Source organism: Palaemon carinicauda, chromosome 1 (assembly GCF_036898095.1).
Source record: "Palaemon carinicauda isolate YSFRI2023 chromosome 1, ASM3689809v2, whole genome shotgun sequence".
Taxonomy (NCBI): Eukaryota; Metazoa; Arthropoda; class Malacostraca; order Decapoda; family Palaemonidae; genus Palaemon; species Palaemon carinicauda.
Genome location: NC_090725.1, coordinates 209,079,249 through 209,095,436, shown reverse-complemented (window position 1 = coordinate 209,095,436; position 16,188 = coordinate 209,079,249). Strand labels below are relative to the sequence as shown.

General features: G+C 38.7%; 1 protein-coding gene across 1 annotated transcript in view; it reads left to right on the top strand.

The window, feature by feature from the left end:
- Synj (synaptojanin) overlaps nucleotides 1–16,188 on the top strand; it is a 392,031-nt gene that overhangs the window by 266,979 nt on the left and 108,864 nt on the right. Inside the window, exons 13-14 of the mRNA XM_068387313.1 lie at nucleotides 11,625–11,772; nucleotides 16,007–16,152. Coding sequence (XP_068243414.1) covers nucleotides 11,625–11,772; nucleotides 16,007–16,152 — 294 coding nt within the window. The remainder of the gene's footprint in view (nucleotides 1–11,624; nucleotides 11,773–16,006; nucleotides 16,153–16,188) is intronic.

Below are 16,188 nucleotides of genomic sequence, written 5' to 3'. Positions count from 1 at the left end.
GAAAAAGTCTTCATAATTCATTTATGACATCTATTTTAACAATGTTACTGATCTTAAGGTATTTTATATTCACTATTCATTACTTTTCCTATAGTTTATTTATATCCTTGTTTCCTTTCTTCTCTGGGCTATTTTCCCTGGCTTTCATATCGGGATTTTTTTCATGTGGTTAGTCACGTTTTACATGTGAATTGCTTAATTTGTTTTAAGCCCTACAATAAAAAAAAAACAAATTTTCTAATGAAGGTATACTGTACAGTACTTATCACAATGAAATACAACCAAATACTTGTACTGTATATTTAAATAATTCAATACCTAACCTAACCATTAATACCATTAAATGAAGTAATTATTAGAACATACTGTAATGAAAATTAGAAAATAAAGAAAATGTAACCTTACCTTTCGAGTCGGGTGATGTCCAAAAGCGAAAGTGATGGAAGAGAAGTTGGAAAAATTATAGAAAACATTAACAAGTGGCAGAAAAAATAAACACGTAACTTTTCGAAACACAAGTAAATTTCAGAAAATATTAACACTATGAAACACATCAACAAATGGCGGAAAACATTAATACTCAACTTTACCAAAAACTTGAATTTTTTTTTTTTTTTTTTTTTTTGCCTTTTTCTAATTTTTTATTCTTTTCTACTTTACGTTATGTACTTTCTAAATTTTGTCAATTTCTTCATCAACTTCACTTTGTTTTTTCTGGATCACTTTGAGCTCCTTGACATAATAATGGCCCCTTTAGAAATAACTAACCAAGGAAGCATTTCTGCTTGCTTTTTAAAATGTTCCTAAAATGAGTTGGGCAAACATCATTACACTGTGCAAGAACACAACATGTGTAAAACTTTTGAGGGTGTGTCTTTTCTACAAAAGCTGCCTTTTTATGATAAGCTAAAGCCTCCTTAATTTCTGCTGTTGTCATAGGGTCCTTCGCCTCATCGCCACTAGAGAGCTGTTCTTAATTGAGGTTCACTTGCATGGCCTCGAACTCTTTCAGGTCGTCCGTTGTAAGCTCCTCTTGATGCTCCTCGAGATGCCCATTAATGTCGTCCTCATTGACGTCCAACCCCATGGACCTTTCGAATTTAATGATCTCAACCTTATGTTGCAGAACAGGTTCAGGATCATCAACTTTTTCAGCTTCGGCTTCAGCTTGGCCTACGTCGAATCCCTCGACATAATAATGGCCCCTTTAAAAATAACTATCCAAGGAAGCGTTTCTGACTGCTTTTTAAAATGTTCCTGAAATGAGTTGGGCAAACATCATTACACTGCGCAAGAACACAACCTATGTAAAACTTTTGAGGGTGTGTCTTTTCTACAAAAGCTGTCATTTTATGATAAGCTAAAGCCTCCTTATTTTCTGTTGTTGTCATAGGGTCCACCACCTCATTGCCACTAGAGAGCTGTTCTTAATTGAGGTTCACTTGCATGGCCTCGAACTCTTTCAGGTCGTCCGGATAAGCTCTTCTTGGTGCTCCTCAAGAAGCCCATTAATGTCGTCCTCATCAACGACCAACCTCATGGACCTTCTGAGTTTAATGATCTCCTCAACCTTATGTTGCAGAACAGGTTCAGGATCGTCAACTTTTTCAGCTTCGGCTTCAGCTTGGCCTACGTCGAATCCCTCGACATAATAATGGCCCCTTTAAAAATAACTATCCAAGGAAGCGTTTCTGCCTGCTTTTTAAAATGTTCCTGAAATGAGTTGGGCAAACATCATTACACTGTGCAAGAACACAACCTATGTAAAACTTTTGAGGGTGTGTCTTTTCTACAAAAGCTGCCATTTTATGATAAGCTAAAGCCTCCTTAATTCATGCTGTTGTCATAGAATCCTCCGCCTCATCGCCACTAGAGAGCTGTTCTTAATTGAGGTTCACTTGCATGGCCTCTAACTCTTTCAGGTTGTCTGTTGTAGGCTCCTCTTGGTGCTCCTCGAGAAGCCAATTAATTTCGTCCTCATTGACGACCAACCCTATGGACCTTCTAAGTTTAACGATCTCCTCAACCTTATGTTGCAGAACAGCTTCAGGATCGTCAACTTTTTCAGCTTCAGCTTGGCCTGCGTCGAATTCCTCGAAGTCTCGGGCAAAGATGGCATCAGGCCACAGCTTCTTCCATGAAGAGTTTAAGGTGCACCTTGAAACCTTCTGCCAAGCTTGACCAATGAGTCGGAGGCATATGAAAATGTCGAAATGCTCCTGCCAAAATTCACACAAGGTGAGGTTTGTATTGTCAGTGATGTTTTGTATGGAGCTTCATGTAGTTCAAAAATATGTGCTGGTCCATGGGCTAGAGGAGGGTGTTGGTGTTAGACGGAAGATAGAGAGTCTTGATGAAGGAATACTCTAGAAAGATATCTTTCTCGAGGTCAGGAGGGTGAACAGGGACGTTGTCCAACACCAGTAGATATTTCAGAGGGAGACGCTTTTCTTTCAAATATTTTCTGATAGTCGGACTGGAAGAGAGATTTACCCATCCGACGAACAAGTCTCGTTACCCAGGCTTTTTCATCAGCCTTCCACTTCACCGGAAGTTTCTCTTTTAGCACTTTGTGGCCATTTAAGACTCGAGTAGTCTCCAAATGAAATGCTAGTACGGGTATGACTTTACAATCCCCCACTGGCGTTTGCACAGAGTGCAAGGGTAAGCCTGTCTTTTATAGGCTTATGCCCAGGTAGCTACTTCTCATCCACCATGATGTAAGCTCGATGAGGCATTTCTTTCAAAAAGCCCAGGTGCTTCTTTTCCTAGCATTATTATTGAATAAGTACAATATTTTAAAGAGTACTTGTTGATGAGCGCCATTGTGACTATAGGAATGTTATACCTTGTGTGCGTCAGGGTAATGTTCTCAGCCTATTACTTTTCATATTTTATGCACATGTGTTGTTTCATTGAGAAAACAAGCTTGTTATATATGTAGATGCTACCTTTCTCATTGTATCAATTCTATTTCCTGAATGTTGACCTACAGTGTTGTTACTGAATTCCGTAATAGGGATCTAGCTAAAATTATTACATTTTGCAAATAATTCAGATGAAACTAACAAAATGCAAAAAGTATGAATGTACAGTATGTAGGTCAAGGATAGTGGCACTTCAGCATCCTCTTCTACTTTCCCTGAACATCAGCAACATTCTATGGACCCATAGCTAATAATGTATGAGTTGAATAACGCAACACAATACAGTACAGTAACTATAAGCACGAAAGCAAAATCACCAACACGAAATTCGATCTGAACGATAGCACTGCTGAAACAAAATGGTTGGCAAACTCCGATACGTAGATGCATGATAGGATAGAGGCTGATCAATAGAAGAGCAGGGTCTTACGTCGGTAAATAACATCAGAGTAGGGAGATAACAAATGGAAAGTGCGATGATGGTGGGAAGTTTACATTTTGGTGGCACGCAAATTTTGAAATTATTCTCGGCAGCCGGGCAAATCACACACTGCATCTCGTTACGTATCATGAAGAATGTTTCGTAATATGAAGTGAAAAATCTTCGTATCATGAATTTTTCGTATAAAGAAACTTTCACACCAAGAGGTATCACTGTCTATCATTTCTGTTTCAATGGAGCTAAACTAATAGTTTAGCTTTTTGAATCTGTGAAATTGAAACACTTTTAGTAGACCTTGATGGTTGTGTATATGTAGCTCCAAATGTTATTTTTCCTTTTCTTTATACATAGGTGATTTCCTATCTTCTAAGATTTCATTTGGTTTTTGCTTGTTAGTAAGGAGTTCTATTTGCACTTATGAACAATTCATAATGTTACAACATTAGACAAAGGTGTTTTTGCCAGCTCTAGTCTTATGGTTACCATCCAAATTAATGTCTTTAGGAAAAATTCTAAATAGATGTGCTGAGGGTAATCGTCTGTTCCAATGTTTACAGTTTGGTTCTTGCAAAGGTCTTAGCGCATATAATACCCATCTTACAATTTCCAATGCTGTACAGAAATCCCTTGATTGTGGTTAGAAGTTTCTTATGTTTAGCATTGATTTTCAAACAGATGAGAATCGGTGGGTCTTTTATTAGCATCATTATTGAATATTTAAGTAAAATACTTGAAAGAGTGCTTGTTAATGGACACCATAGTGACTCTAGAAATGTTATATCTTGTATGCTTCAGGGTAATGTTCTCCACCTAATACTTTTTATATTTTATGCTCATGATATGTGGTTTCATTGAGAAAACAAACTTGTTGATACTGCTCTCGTATCAATTCCATCTCCTGAATGTTGACCTATGGTTACTGAATTCCTTAATAGGGATCTAACTAAAATTATTGCATCTTGCAAATTAATTTGAATGAAGTTGAGCCCTAACAAAACTCAAAAAGTATGAATGTATGTAGGTCAAGAACAGTGGCACCTCAGCATCCAGGTTTTTCCATTAACAATATATCGCTACAATTCATGAGTGCAAATATGCTTTTGAGATACACATCCTATCTGTTTTTTCTTCAATTGCATAAAAGATTTTCAGTAATCAATCTATCCTGAGGAAATGTTTTAGTTATTTCATTGTACCATGTTATGAGTATTGTTCCCTTGTGTGGTCTTCAACTGCTAACTCTCCTCTTAATTTGTTTGACTAGAACTTGTGGTCTATTAGATTCCTTATCCATGATCTGGATATCAATCTCTAGCACTATTGTTCAGTTATTTATTTGTGTATGTTGCATAAAACTTTACGTAATTCTGACCATCTTTTGGATTCAGATCTTTCCGGACTGTCCCACCTTGTACGAGATACAAGGTAGGCAGTTATTCTAACAGTCTCATCTTTTTCTATCATCATGCTCAATACTACACAGTATTCTTAAAGTTTTATTCCAGCTACATCCAGATTATGGAGTAATCTTCCAAATTTGGTATTTGAATCACTTTAACTTCATATCAAATTTTTTGCAATTGCTTTTCTGTTGAACAGATTGACATTAATCTCATCCATATTTTATGACTGGTGATAATAACAGATGGTGAAACCCCAGTATATCTATACTCTGTTCAGGGTGGGGCTGTTATGGCCGTTTACCTGTACCCATGCTGTCAAATCAGCCTTGAAACATTTGTTGATTGAATGCCCCACTTATAGCACTTCGGAAAATAGATATCTGCTTGAGGGTCAGGGTGAGGATGACAGGTTCAACCTTGCCACGGTCCTTGGCCATGATGTGTCGTACAGTGCTAGTGGCATTTTTAGATTTATATCAGAAGCAGTTTTTTTTAATGTTATTAAACTTTATAACATATATACTTTTCTGAATTTAATTAAATATTCTTTTAATCTTTTATAATAAACGATATCGGCGTCAATGACCTTCGATGTCAGGCTGCCAGAGAACTTCAAATCATTCATTCAGCCCTGAAACATGCCCCCCCCCTCTCTCTCTCTCTCTCTCTCTCTCTCTCTCTCTCTCTCTCTCTCTCTCTCTCTCTCTCTCTCTCTCTCTCTCTCTCTCTCTTGAATAAATCAAATAGCTATGCTAAGGCATTAAAATCAAACCCATCTAATACTGTCAATAGCTCTAGAAAAAGAAATATACCATCTAGTAAAATGCTGAATGATAAGGTAAGCATATTACCTCCTGAGGCTTTACCACAGTGTATTAACACTAGGGCATTGCCCATCTCTGTACAGCCTTTGTACCCCATCACAAGAAACTAGTACAAACCTCTCTCAGGCCATGCCCTTGCCTGATTTGATGGAGGTTCCATTTAAAACCAGCTTACCTGATGCACTTGTAGTGGGAAAGGTACAAAAACCTAGATTCTTACCATCTATGAATCATAAAAGAGAGAGACCTCCATCTCTCTCATCCCCCCCTCCATTAGAATCATTGAAGTTATGACATCAAATAAATTTGATGTTTTGTTTGTTGATGTTTCTAATAAACCCGAAGATAAATTGAATAAATCCGAAATTCATGTTGAGGTCCACCATCCACCTCAACAAATAGATCAAAAGGACACAAAGAAAAAGACAAACATAAAACCCAGCATATCAAGACCATCTTTGAAGAAACCTACAGGTAATAATGTTCGATTAAAAACTGCCAATAGGAAGACTTCATCCAAGATGTCTTCCAGAAATAATCCATTGTTTTCTCCTCCATTTTGCAGTGGAATTATCAGGGTTTAAGGGCCAAGTTTGAAGAACTTTAGCTCTTAATTCATGAACATTCCCCCATAATTGTATGTCTACAGGAAAGTATGCTTGATGCTAACACTTCTTGTCCTCGAGAGTATGTTAGCTATAGAACACCATATAATCCACAAGCAGGGAGCCATGACGGAAGTCTCATGCATGTTTGTCGAGATGTTTCCCAAATATCTTTGTCTATTCGTACACCCCTGCAGGCAGTGGTTGTAAAAATTGACATAGGGAGAAAATATACAATATGGTCTCTGTACTTGCCTCCAAATGATAACATTTTGTATGATTATTTTAGTAGAGGGAATTCAACAACTACCTCAACCTTTTCTCTTACTGGGAGATATGAATGGTAGACATCCTGTATGGGGTGATGTTTTAGCAAACACATGGGGCAATATTATATCATCAATTGTGGAAAAGAGGATGTCGGGCTCCTTAATACAAGAGAGCCCACACACTTTCATGTCCAGACAGGTATGTTGTCTTGTATTAACCTATCACAAGCTCCAACTGCCTTCTCGACTTCGATTGGAGGACATTAGATGCTTGGCATACTAGTGATCATGCACCAATCATTTTTAACACCGACAATGGTCCACCTTTACAGAGATTGCCCCAATGCAATCTTTACAAGGCGAACTGGGATAGATTTTGTGAGCTAAGCGAAATTGAAGGGAATGCAGAACAGTTTGAAAATATCGTCAGGTAGTAGGTTGGCCTGGGCACCAGCCGCCCGTTGAGATACTACCGCTAGAGAGTTATGGGGTCCTTTGACTGGCCAGGCAGTACTATATAGGACCCTTCTCTCTGGTTACGGTTCTTTCCCTTTGCCTACACAGACACCGAATAGTCTGGCCTATCCTTTACAGATTCTCCTCTGTCCTCATACACCTGACAACACTGTGATTACTAGACAATTCTTCTTCACCCAAGGGGTTAACTACTCCTCTTGGTAAGGGTGGAAGAGACTCTTTAGCTATGGTAAGCAGCTCTTCTAGGAGAAGGACACTCCAAAATCAAACCGTTGTTCTCTATTCTTGGGTATTGCCATAGCCTCTGTACCATGGTCTTATACTGCCTTGGGTTAGAGTTCTCTTGCTTGAGGGTACACTCGGGCACACTTTTCTATCTAGTTTCTTTTCCTCTTCTTCTGTTAAAGTGTTTATAGTTTAAATAGGAAATATTTATTTTAATATTGTTACTACTGTATTCCTAAAATATTTTATTTTTCCTTATTTCTTTGTTTCCTTTCCTTACTGGGCTATTTTCCCTGTTGGGGCCCCTGGGCTTGTAGCATCCTACTTTTCCAACTAGGGTTGTAGCTCAGCATTTAATAATAATAATAATAATAATAATAGGCTGACTGAATGGAACCCTTCATACAGCAGGAGTTAATTGAATTCTCAAAACAATAGGGTTATTCAAACGACGACCAGTCCCCTGGTGGTCTTCAGAATTAACTGCCCTACACAGAGTCACAAGAAGGTCTTTAACTCGATTGCGTAAGTGCCATACTGAGGACAATTTGATTATATACAAGAAATGTAGAGCACAGTTCCGTCGTGCCATGAAAGAAGCTAGGCGCCAGTTTTAGTATCTTTTATCTCCTCCATTAACAGTAGAACACCACCATCCTCTGTGTGGAGGAAAGTAAAAAAGATAGCAGGCAAATTCACCCCCACCCTACACCTTGTGTTGAAAGTGAATGATCAGTATGTGACTTGATCAACCGAGGTTAGCAATGCTGATCATTTCTCAAATGTATCATGCAAGTGTGAAGCAGCCCCTGGTCACTAATATAGGAGCATTGAAGAAAAGAAAACTTTAAATTTTGCAACCGGAAGGGAAGTCATACAATTCTCTTTTTACTGAAAGAGAATTTGATTCCACATTTGTTACATGTAATGATACATCCCCTGGATCTGAGGGAATTCCATATGCAATGATTAAACATGTACTGTACCTGTTGATATAAAGTCATTTATTTCAAGCATTATTAACAGAATATGTCATGATCATAGTTATCCAAGTGTTTGGGAACTAACCATTATTTTAGCCTTTTAAAACAAGGTAAGGATAAGTTTTTAGCAGCAAATTATCGACCAATTGCATTGACATCTTGCTTATGTATAATCATGGAGGAGATGGTCAATGCAAGACTGATGTGGTACCTGGAAAAGAAGGGTATTTTATCACCTATCCAGTGTGGATTTAGAAAAATGCACTTAACTAATGTGTTGACATGACTTGAGTCCTCTATTTGTGAAGCCTTTGCTTCCAAACAGCACCATGTAACAGTCTTTAATGACCTTGAAAAGGCATATGATACTGCATGGGGATATGGTATACTTAAAATCATTCATAATTTTGGATTATGAGGAGAGCTACTATTGTTCACTCAATCATTCATTTCACATAGATTTTTTCAAGTGAAAGTGGGTCATACTCTATCGGAGAGAAAACGTCAGGAAGGAGGAGTTCCCCAGGGTAGTGTGCTAAATGTAACCCTATTCGCACTTGCTATTAATGGAATATCCTCAGTCATTCCTAAAGATATTCTCTCAACACTATTTGTAGATGATCTCTCTATATCATTTGCTGGAGCTAGAATGGAAATAGTTGAGGGAAAATTAAAACACAATCAACAAAATAATTCAATGGGATGATATTATTATTAGTTGCCAAGCTACAAAGCAAGATGCCATAAGCCCAAGGGCTCCAAGAGGGAAAATAGCCTGGTGAGGAAAGGAAATAAGGAATTGAATAAACTCCAATAGAAGTAATTAACAATTAAAATATTTTAAGAATAGTAACATTAGAATACATCTTTCATATACAAACTATAAACAATTTAAGTAAAGAAGAGGAAGATAAATAAGATAGAATAGAGTGCCCGAGTGTACCCTCAAGCGAGAGAACTCTAACCCAAGACAGTGGAAGACCATGGTACAGAAGCTATGGCACTAAGGTTTAAGTTTTTGACCATTAAAATTGTTGTTGTCCATTTCTGTCGTATTCGGGGAGTACATCCAGACCCTGATATGTACATCAAAGGCCATCGGATTCCATGTGCAAATGAAGCAAGGTTTTTAGGCTTGATATATAATTGTAGATAGACATGGGTTCCTCACTTAAAATCATTAAAAGAAAAATGTCTTGATGCCTTGAAGCTCTTAAAAGTTTTGTCCCATACAAGGCCTTAATCATTTCAAAAATTAATATGGGGGGTGAGATATATTCCTCAGCCACCCCAAGTCGACTAAAGATTTTAGATTCTTTACACCATACTGGTATCAGATAGGCAACAGGAGCATTTAGAACCTCGCCTATTCCAAGCCTCCTTGTTGACAATGGGGAATTGCCTTTAGACCTTTACCGAAAGTCTTCTATTATTCGGTATTGGTTTAGTTTGCAAAGGCCTCCTAATTCTTTAGCCTATCAGACTGCAAGCTTTGTAAAGCACTCAACATACTTTGAGATGCACCCAAAATCCCCTCAACCTTATGGTTTTCGGGTGAAACAGTTGATAGACAGTCTTGATGCAGTTAGAAGTAAGGTGCTTCCATTTAAGGTATCACCAATGCCTCCATGGAAATTACCGGAGGTATCTTTCTGTAAATATTTTATTGGAGTTAAAAAGAATATGGCTGACATAGAAGCCAGGTTTTTTTTTATGAAACATGTTGCAGAACATAAGGAATCAACTTTTATGTATACTGATGGCTCCAAATCCGATGCTGGCGTTGGATTTGGAGTATATAGTAATGCTTCTAATTGTAGCGGTGCACTTCCTCTAATAGCTTTCATACTTAAGGCCGAAGTATACGGCATACTAACTGCTATTGAGAAAATAATGTTAAAGACGAGGGCAATTTTATGAATTTTAGTGGTGCAAGAAGTATTCTTTAAGCTTTGGAAACTTTTAATACCCATAACCCTTTAGTTTTAAAGATTTTAGAGTGGCTTTTAATTATTGGTATGAACGGTATAACAGTTTGATTTTGTTGGGTTCCGGCACATGTAGGTGTGTCTGGAAATGAGAAGGCAGATTCACTGGCTAAGAATGCTGCAGCTGAGTTGCTACCAAGAAGGTATCCCATTCCCAGTGATGATTTTTACCTACAATTAATAATTTTATTAATAATAATTGGCACCAGCATTGGGATGGTTTACTTGAAAATAAGATAAGAGAAATAAGTAATGTTGTATCTCCTTGGAGGTATGACAAGATGCCCTGAAAGTGGGAGACTACTTTGTCATCTCGGCATTGGTCACACTTGGCTGACATACGAGTTTTTGCTGGCTATCCAACATCAACCATATTGCCATGACTGTTTGGTACCATTGACAGTGAAGCACTTGTTGACCGAATGCCCCACATACAGTAGTGAAAGAAGTAGATATCTGTTTGAGGCTCGAGGTGAGAATGGCAGGTTCATCCTTGCCCAGATTCTTGGACATGTGTCCTACCATGCTAGTGGTATTTTTAGCTTTATTTCAGAAGCAGGTCTTCTGATAGCTATTTAACTTTTAAAATGACATCTTTTCTTTTAGGGTTTTAATTGAATTATCTTTTATTTATTTTTTTATATCTACAATAAACGATATCGGCGTCAATGACCTTTGATGTCAGGATGCCAGAAAACCTCAAATCTCTCTCTCTCTCTCTCTCTCTCTCTCTCTCTCTCTCACACACTCACTCTCTCTCTCTCACACACTCTCTCTCTCTCTCTCTCTCTCTCTCTCTCTCTCTCTCATATTTTAGGTATTTGTATAAGGTATATTCTATATATCGTAACAAAAATTCCAGAATCTGCTAAGAGCTTGAACTGACTGCATGCTATGAGAGCATCATAGTAATGGTGTGGTTTGGTCAATTCTATTAAATGAATACTTTGCTTGTGAGTATGCACTGAGGAAGATATCTAAGAATTTTTTAATACCTTGGAAAATTATAATGTTCCCCTAAGATGATTTTGAACTAAAATGAGATAGTATTGACAGGAGAAATAGAAAATTTATAAGTAAAAAAGTTGGAAATATCATCACAATCCCTCAGAAAAATTTAATCTTTGGGTGTTGAAAGAAGAGAGAAAAAGTTTCTCAATTATGTTACATATATAAATAATCTTTTGGGTAAACAGAAACAGTGAAGGGTTCAAAACTATAATATATCTTGCCAATAGTAAAAATATGCTTTATGTTGAACTAAAGTCTATAAGCCTGGCTTCTGTTACTGAAAACATATTTGCATCTATCATAGGACAGCATGTAATGAGACTAGTGAAGAATATAATTTAAACTGCCAGTATCAATTTTGTGATAAGAGGTAATGCTCAGCCAAATCTTTCGGATTAACATGTTTATTTATCTTGATTTTTGTTTCTTTTAATGATTGGGAATGGATACTTTATTAATTTTTTTTGCAGGTCATATCCAGGGATGAAAAGTTTGTAATGGTGACCTGGTCACAACTGGTAGGAGTGGCACTATTTGTGTATGTAAATGAAAAACATGCCAATCATATTCGAGGAGTATCCGTAGAGAGTGTGAAAACTGGCATGCAAGGAGCAACAGGTAAGAATGTTTTTGTCACCCCATCAGCTTTAACTAGCTTATATTGTTTTTGCCTCAATTGGCAGCAAATACTGTACAAATCTTTTGCCTGATTGATAGGAGAAACAGTTAGATGAAATAGTTATATGATTAGATGTCAGGATTTTCAATCTTTAATTTGTAGATATAAATCAAAGATTCTTTGCCTTTATGTAAATTTTATCTTGATGAAACTATGCTACACATACATACATTCTGATGATTAACAAGTTTTCAATATTGACTAGTCATTAACATAACAGGACAAAAAGTAAGAGGTTAAGGGAGAATACAATACTATTATGCCAACATTGCTAAGTGACGAGCAAAATAAACATTGATCTCAAGCAATTATCTAGCATTTGTCACCAAGCTGCATAGCTTCACTTGTAAACAAAGATTATAGTTGGGACCAAACAATATGTAAACCTACTCCATGATATGCACAAGTTACATTGTTTCCATACTAACAAACCTTCCATTATTTATATGAATATTCTTTCAGTGGTAGCTGGAGGTAGCCATTAGACTTAATTCCGAGGTGGTAACCCTGCCTAACCTATATGTACTCACATATCGGTGAGAGACGTCACTTTTTCTTTTGGCTCAATAGGGATTGGACGTGTCCGCTCGCCTTCCGACTGTCATTGGACTTTGGATTTTTTGCGTGAATACTTCTGCGAACACCTTCACCATGCAAACATGTCCAGGGCGAGTGGGTGCCGCGTACATGACCTTCTTGTCGTCGTTAGAGACCGACCCTCACTTTCTCTATGTGCTGAGGGCATCAATGCAATGAGGGTTCGCCCTGTGTAGAGTGTAGGGAGTGGTCTGCCTTCCAGTTGGAGAAGTTTGGGCGGCGTAGGAAGAAGACGACTAAGCGCGATCGTTCTCCCTCAGGGGCGAGCGGTGCTCGTTCTTCTTCTCGTACCCCCAAATCTCTCTCAAAAGCTCCTTCTCGCGCGCGCTATTACGAGGGACGTTCTTCAGCATGGTGCCTAGAGGGATCCTTCTCTGGAGCCATTGACATCTCACGCTCTTGATCTATGCGAGGTCCATCTGTCGCCATCCCCCAAGCCCTTCTACGCCTGGACGAGGTAATCGTTCATGTTCGCCTCTCCAACGACCCTGTGCTGATGACGAACCCTCTCTTCATCCGGGGACCTCGTCGTCCCTTAACCGTCAACCCTCTGTTTCTTCCCACAGAAATCCTCAGGTTGCATGTGCAGATCTTCCGGGGATCACCGCGTCTTCCACCAGCAGCGCTAGAGAATGAGCATCGGCATCGCCCCGCCACTCTGGACCTTCTTCCCCTGATCACCGTTCGGGACAATCGGAAGATGGTATGGATCGTCAGTCATCACGATCAGAGCATTCTTCGCTTAGAAGACCCTCGCGCTCTAGAGCTTCGCGCTCACGAGACCGTAGATCTCCACGCTCTCCTTGGAGGAGTTTATATTCACGAGGACGAGTCTCGCGATTGCTTTCGTCACGATCACGAGCAAAATCTAGACTTAGATGCAGACGCTCACGTTCTAAATCTTCACGATCTAGATCACGAGGACGGTACTCGCGCTCGCGAGGACGACACTCACGTTCACAAGGGCGGCGTTCGTTCTCGCGAAGGTGTCGTTCACGAGAATGATGTTCTCATTCACAGGGCCGACCCTCACATTCGCGAGATTGGCATTCGCGGCGTTCAAGCTGTTCTCGAACGAGAGCTTAACGCTCCCGTTCATGAACATCACGATCACGAACCGCGCGTTCGCGATCAAATTATAGACGTTCCTCGTCTAGAGGTAGAGGTAGGAGTACTCGCAGTTCATCAGCACGTAGCCCTTCAACTAGACCTTCCAAACGACCAAGGACCGAAGCTGATGATGAGAACAACCACTCCTCAGACAGGCGTGTAGCTAAACCCTCAGTGGCTTTCTCAGCATGGGAAGTTTTAGCAAAGTGCTTGCCTACGGGACGCTTGGAAACGCGTCCCGCTGTGACGCATTCTCCATCTAGATTAGTTCCTACTCAAGGCCTCCTCTGCCGACTTCGTCGGACGTAGGTGCTCCTCTGTGGTTCCTAGTGCTCCTATTTCGAGCACTTCTGTTCGCGAATCGCGTTCGTTAACATGTGAAGTTGGTGATTTTGAGCGGGAAACAATATTAGTAATAACAAAAACTAAAGACAGATGTGTGTAAATGTGTTCGTCTGTTCGGTATGATCAGAGACGAGACTGGGGGTGTGGTATCCAAGTTCCTTCTCCTTCCATATTTCCTCCGCCACATCTACGCAAATTCAAATAAATTAGCGAAACCAATGAATTTGAGAAATACGAGAAGGAATGAAAAATAGGAATGGAATTACGTGGAATGAGGGGTAAGAAAGAGGTTCAGAATGATTAATAAGATGAAAATGACAATGAATGCTAGAAAAGAGAAGATGAATGAAGTCGCGAAAAATTACGAGAATCAAAAGAGTTGGAAAGATACGTTGTAGATGTGTGTGGGAGAGCAAAGTAAATGTACAAAAGGGATTTGGGAGGGAATTTGGAAAAGGATTAAGGATATGATAATAAGAAGTGAAAGACAATAATAATGTGAAGAAGATATCATACTAATATGCATGATAAGTTATATCAGTGAGGTAATTCTGTGAAAATGAATGGTCATAACTGTGGGATAAAATCATGAAAGTGAATATGGGTTGACAATGGACTACGCATATTTTATCAGCTGATTTGAATGTAAACAATGCATGAGATTATAATACGTTATGTTTTTATTATAAATACGATATTGAAATATGAATATTACATGCATTATTATTGGATACCATTAAGTGAAAAACCAGTTTTATCAAAATCCGATGCACTAGCCCCCTCATCATCCTCCTCACCCTCCGTGTTTACGAAGGGAACTATGTCTGCATCAACACTTAAGTCATCCTACCCCACCACACTTCCCTCTAACTCAGCTACGTCGAACTCATCGACGTCTGAGATGTCGGCGTCTTCTAAATTATCATCAACATCACTCTGTACCTCAAGGAGAGGAGAGTTGATTTGATCAAAACCAAGAGTTTGCTGACGTTTTACCATTATATCGATGAAAACTGAAAAATAAAAAAGGAAACGGCATTCACAGAAAAATAAGCTACATGGCAACTTATGGCAACTCAGCCCGCACCGAGGTCATGCATACAGGTTAGAAGACATTTACAAATATTTTACAACAATTCTTTTTCATACAGGCCTAAACACTACTGCACATTCAATAATTATATAAAAACTTTGATATTTCACAACTTACCTGATATAGGTAATGATGGGTCGAGCTCGACATGAGGGTATCTCAGAAATAGCACATGGAAAATAGATGGGATGAAATGCGTCCTGACCCGACTGCTGCGCGCACTGAACTGAGGTCTCGCAGGTCGATATCATGCACACCCAATATGGACGAAAAATTATGCCAAAAAAACAGGTTTTTTTAAACATTATCAGGTCGTATAATACCCGCCACACTTATCCAGGGTGAAAAAAACAGCATTGGTGGGCCAGCTTCCTAAATACCTACATGCTGTCATGAAAACTGCAACTTAATGGCAGCACACGCCGTGTCAAAGCTAATTGCATAAACAAGCAAATCATAACACCAAAGCAATCTTGAATAGTAAATTAACCTATTATGTTAATGCTATCACTAAGAATAGTGGATAACTAAACCATAACTTAATTCATTGTTACTTACAGTTGATATACTGTAGACCTAAACAAAGGACAAAGCTCAGTAAAGACAATGTTGATGTACGAGCAACCAGAAAGACAGAGGCTGTGCACAATTTAGTCTACAAGTAGCATTGCCCCCAGTACAATATTAGTATTTGTTCTCAGCAATGACATGTCATTTGTTGTCAGATAATTTTCAGCATTTAAGGTGCTGTGACAGGTTCAATAGACTCTGAACCAGTGGAGGTCTCCCTTTTACCCACTTAAGTCTCTACTTTGCACGTTGAAACACTTGCCCTAGAGCAGGGAAGTCAATTTTTCTTAGGTATTTCTTTTTGTATTAGATTCCCTGTTCTAGCCTATTACAGGAAATTCTTTGGATACCACACAGCACATTAACTCCTCTTTATCTTCTTTAGAAACTTATTAATATTCTTTACCAGAAATGTTTGTATCCTGATATCTCTCATTTGTTATAATCTTGTTTTGCAGGAAACAAGGGTGGAGTTGGCATCAGATTGGTTGTACGCAACACGTCGATGGCTTTTGTTTGCTCACATTTTGCCGCTGGTCAGAAAGAAGTAAATGAAAGAAATAATGACTATGACAGTATTGCAAGAAAGCTCATATTTCCACTGGTAAGTATTTTTTCATATTAATATTTTCAAAAGTCA